The 4,902-nt window shown below is 55.6% G+C and overlaps 1 protein-coding gene across 1 annotated transcript; it reads right to left on the minus strand.

Annotated features, from left to right (window-relative positions):
• Nucleotides 1–282: 282 nt before the first annotated feature.
• LOC125548260 (expansin-A9) lies at nt 283–1,521 on the minus strand. Its single transcript, XM_048711912.2, has 2 exons — nt 1,175–1,521; nt 283–1,075 (listed from the first exon to the last, which is right to left on the minus strand). Exons 1-2 carry the CDS (start codon nt 1,386–1,388, stop codon nt 444–446), a joined length of 846 nt encoding a protein of 281 aa, XP_048567869.2. The 5' UTR covers nt 1,389–1,521; the 3' UTR covers nt 283–443.
• Nucleotides 1,522–4,902: the final 3,381 nt, after the last annotated feature.

The following is a 4,902-nucleotide window of genomic DNA, read 5'->3' on the forward strand; positions in this document are numbered from 1 at the left end:
GCCACCCCGATCTCGTCGCACCCTCGATCAGGAGGACCCCTATCATCTGTACATATCCTTCGCCAGATTCATATTTGTTTCCTCCACCACCTGTTTCGCCTTAGCATTCATGCAGGGATGAGCGAGGGGAGCGGATGTTGAGGACAGAGGAGGTGCCTAAGGTGGTGTGGCGGTAGTTGAAAGTTTGTGTGGGATGAGACATCGCCCTGCTGTGTTTCAAGGCCACATCAGCTATTTGTAAGTGATATAGATACCAGATAAGAATTTGGTTGATGTGAAGAAAAGAGAAAGAATAAGAGATGTATTGACAGTGTGTGTAATTTGTAAAATTTTAAATTAAATTCACATAAAAAATAACTTACAAGCTACGAACAATATGTGGACGTGCACTAGCGACGGCAGATGTCTGGACTAGTGTAAAAGGCTAGCGCGCATATGCTCGGCTAGTAGAAGTTAACGGAAGACGTGTAAGTGTCGCCGAACTTCCAGTATGCCGGCGCCACGTTGTACGCCGTGACGGACCTGCCATCGTCCGTCTGCACCTGGAACGACAGGCTCTGGCCGGTGAGGTAGCCGTTGCTCTGCCAGTTAGAGCCCCAGTTGCGGCTCATGGGCAGCCAGTCCGTGTTGGAGCCCTTCACCCACGCCGCCGACACGGCGCCGCTTCCGCCGACGTTGCTGATGAGGACCAGATCGAAGTAGTCATGGCCGGTGATGGAGAAGCGGATGCCGCCGTTCCTCCGCGGGCACGCCGTCCTGGCGTACTTGATGGGCACGAAGCCGGCCTGGTAGACGGCGATGGTCTCCCAGGCGGGCTGGGACATGTCGAAGTGCTGCCGCGGCGGGTTGCACCAGCCGCCGTCGTCGCTTGGCTGCGACCAGTTGGGCGGGCAGAAGTTGGTGGCCGTGACGGTGATGGACGTCCCCGGCTTGCACGACTGCGTGTGGTAGGCGTCGCAGGTGATGACGTAGCAAGCGCCGCACGACCTGCCGTCGCCGTACAGCGTCGTGCTCAGCGCCGTCGAGCTGGTCCCATACCCGGCGTCGTACAGGTTGCCGTAACCGCAGGATCCACCTGCATATGCAAGAAGCAGATATCTAAGAAATCGTTCCCCGACGCAAATCCTCGGCCTAGGTTGCAGCAAAACTGGAGAATGAGGAAACGGTTACGTACCCATTGTGCCGGACGCGTCGCCGCCGCCATAGAACGTCGCGTTGGCCGGCGTCCAGTACTGCTGAGCCGCTGAACCCCCGAGCTGTGACGTGCACACGCCCAGAAACAACGCCAGGATCGCGAGATGATTCTCCATGTTCGCCAGGACCAACTCTGCTTCTCTGATATTAAACTTCAACTCTGTTTGCATACCGAAGCCTACAGTGTGTTCCATGGTGCTTATATAGGCGACGGCTCCATGCTCGCCAGGACCAACTCTGCTTCTCTGATATTAAACTTCAACTCTTTCCGTCCCCTCCCGCCAACGGACGATGGTTGACGAAGATCACAGATCATGCATGGTTGACGAGGATCACTGATCATGCATATGTACGTAGAGTGCATGTGGCCTCATTTGTTTACTGGATTAATCGTGGGTCATGCATGGCATGACAGATCACGCAGACGTATTATGCACCTAGCAGCTGGTGACTAATAATCCAACATGATTTCCGATAATATACTAGCATAGAGGATGGTGAATATCTGGGATGAGGCATTATTAATCGAGTGTGCCCAACTGTGTTATTGTAGTTGTTCCTTAGAAGCGAGTTTCAGTTCTTGTGATGAGTTTGTGATCACGAGAGCGCCCGTAATTCTCCATATCTCGTAAAATTTGGCCAGTCCGTGACGCCTGTCATTTTTATGTAGCCGATTGGTCCTTGCAGATTCCGGAGTTAGAGCAACTCCAATCCGGAGTTAGAGCAACTCCAATGGGGCGACCCATTTCATCCGTTCGCGTTCGTTTGTATCGGCGGAGACAAAAGTGGCGGCCCAACGCGCCGACCCAAATTCAAATCGTGTCCGCCCGGCGTCCGCGCTGACCCATTTCTGACCCAAAATTGCGCCTGGAATGCGTCGGCGCGGACGCGAAGCGGATGCGCCGCGCGTCTCCTCGCCGTCCGCCGCGTCCTCACCTGGCGGCCACCCAACCGTCACCTGTCGTCTTATTTATGACGACCACCGACAGCGGGCCCACGCGTCAGCCAATGCGCATGTCCTTTTTTAACCACGCGTGCGGCGGGGTCGGCCTCATCCCCACTTCCTTTGCTTCCTCGCCGGCGACCGCAAACCCTAGCGCGCGCCATGGGCCTCTTCGGCAAAAGCAATGGCAAGGGGAAGGGCACCCCCGGCGCCTCGTCATCCCGTGCTCCCCCCTCCCCCTCCATCGCCGGCGCCTGCACATCCCGGTGCACCAAGCGCGGTGGCACTGGGAGTACAGGCAGCCCCTCCCCTACCCCGACGTGACGCTGCCGCACCATTGACATTTGGATCCAAACCGGATCCCGATGCCGGCGGTTCCGCGGGCGCAGGACGACGAGGTGCGCCGGCGCCGCGCGCTGCTCACACCGGAGCAGCGTGGGCTGCCCGAGTACGTCGCCGACTCTCCTAACTGGGAGGCTTGGTTCGCTCTCGAACACGAGGAGCAACGACGCTCGGGTATCGACGCCGTCCCGCCGCCGTTCCCACCGCCGCCCCCGCGGGTAGAGCCGGAGGACATGGAGGCGAAGGCGGAGTACCAAGCCGCCCTCGAGGAGGCCCTGCAGCACGCGCTGGAGGCTAGCCGCATCGAGGAGGACGCGCACTGGGATGGGCTGGAGCAAGCCCTTGCCCTGTCGGCGGCGGGGGACTCCGTCCACACCCCGCTCTTCGTGCCTCCGCCTCCACCGTCGCCGCCCGTACAGCCCAAGCCGGAGCCAGAGCCGGAACCGGAGCCGTCGCGTAAGCGCTCCCCACCTCCACCCACTTGGCCGGAGGAGGCCTACTCGTGGACGGGCCAGTACCGCGAGTGGGTGAGCGCGCCTCCCGTCTACTTCACCGCGACGCCGGAGGAAGAGGCGGCCCACCTCGAGCGATGGAAGGAGCACTGGCTCCGCCAGGAGCAGGGCGACGGCGAGGAGCAGATGCGCTACGAGGCCATGCTCCAACGCGACGCGGAGGCGCTCCGGCTCGAGAAGGAGAAGGAGGAGCGCGCGCGGCTTGCCGCAATGCCGCCGCCCTAGCAGACGCCGGAGGAGGCTGCCCTAGCAGCGTACCAGGCGGCATTCGAGTGGGCTGGCCCTGCTCCGATCTTCATCGACCTCACCAACGACGGCGACGTCGAGGGCAAGGGCAAGGGCAAGGGCAAGGCCGACGACGTCTAGGGCAGCGTGCGGGGCGGCAGCAGTCGGGCGCAAACTTTTTTAATGTTTTTATTTAATGTTTATTAGATGTAGGTGGACTTTGGCCGGCGTTTGACCGGCCACTTTTATGTTTAATTATGTTTATTTCGTGCAATTTGCTTTTTTCCACGCCGCTACATTTGGATCGGCCACCTTGTTAGGCGGTCAAGCCGACCCATTTTAAAATGCGGACGCCGACGTCCGCCTGGCCGATCCAAACGGATAAAAAACGAACAAAGCGCGCGTCCGTTTGGGTCGCCCTGTTGGAGTTGCTCTTACATCAAGTACCTGAGTGAAAATAATGGAGGAAAAAAGCACGCCTGCTGGGGACACCAGATTACTCTTGAGAAAGGAGAGCTCTTCGCAGGAATAAATTCAGTGTTCGCAGAATTTCTTCTACAACCATTGCAAAAATGGATAGCGTTTCATATACAGAAAGATCTCTCTGCTATTCTCGGCAAGCAATGAGGACGCTAAGTCTGCCGCGTCGTGTCTGAACTTACGACGAGCAATGCTCTTATGTTCGCTTAACAATTAATCGAGCAGCTCAGACACGACGCAAGTGCAAACGAAAAGTTCCGCCCATTCACTCATTAATTTCTTCGGAGTTTTTTTCCCGTAACCTCCCAAGCGACCAGCAAACGGGCTGGAAGACGTTTACCTCAATCATTTGATGAAGATACGGATTCTTGTATGATCCCTGAACATTCTGACTTGAACCGTTTAATTCAACTGCCATCCGCTGCGGAAATCATCTATGCAGTGATATGATTGGAGCGAACACAGAAAGATGATAGCCAGCGTCATTATGTGATCTATGTTTACAGATAGAATCATCATCATCTTCAATCGAGATCACCGAGGTGATTTTTTTATGAAACAAAAACAAAAGATTTGCCAGATTGATTAATTAAGAAGAAGAGAATTATCTAGTTAACTAACGGAAAACCGGGCGAAAACCAATATAAACATGCCACATGCGGACTATTCACAAAGCATGAAACTCCATGACTACACGGTCAACCCGATAACCATTTCGAACACGCAGCAACCACAAACTCCCGTACTCAGCAAGAACACCTCGACCACACACAAGGAATACCACCAAACACATGAAGACAAGCCAAACCGCGAGGACAGTCCAAGAGACAGAGAAACATCCATTAAGTAGTCGCCGACGCCTTCCGTATAACGCACCCTTGTTCACTTTGCTCCTGAGACACTTCTCCACCTTGTTGATTTTCCCCTTAGCAGCCTTCCCTGTCAAGAGGCAACCAATCGCCTTGCCTAGTCTAGGGCTAGCTGCCTCCAATTTGGTGAGCAAATCTTAAAGCTCTTTCGCAAAGAGACCATCGGAATTAGGTGCCAACGCATCTGCCCCAGTCACCCATAGACAACAACATCTAACTAGGGTCCAACGAGAGTGGTGGGGGCACCATGGGCACCGCCATGTCCCCTAGCGACCCCATCACCTAATATATATACGGTAATGATAAGTGGAGAACGTCCGCTGGGAAGGATCTCCCA

The sequence above is a fragment of the Triticum urartu genome, chromosome 3A (assembly GCF_056163025.1).
Source record: "Triticum urartu cultivar PI428250 chromosome 3A, HENAU_Tu73, whole genome shotgun sequence".
Taxonomy (NCBI): Eukaryota; Viridiplantae; Streptophyta; class Magnoliopsida; order Poales; family Poaceae; genus Triticum; species Triticum urartu.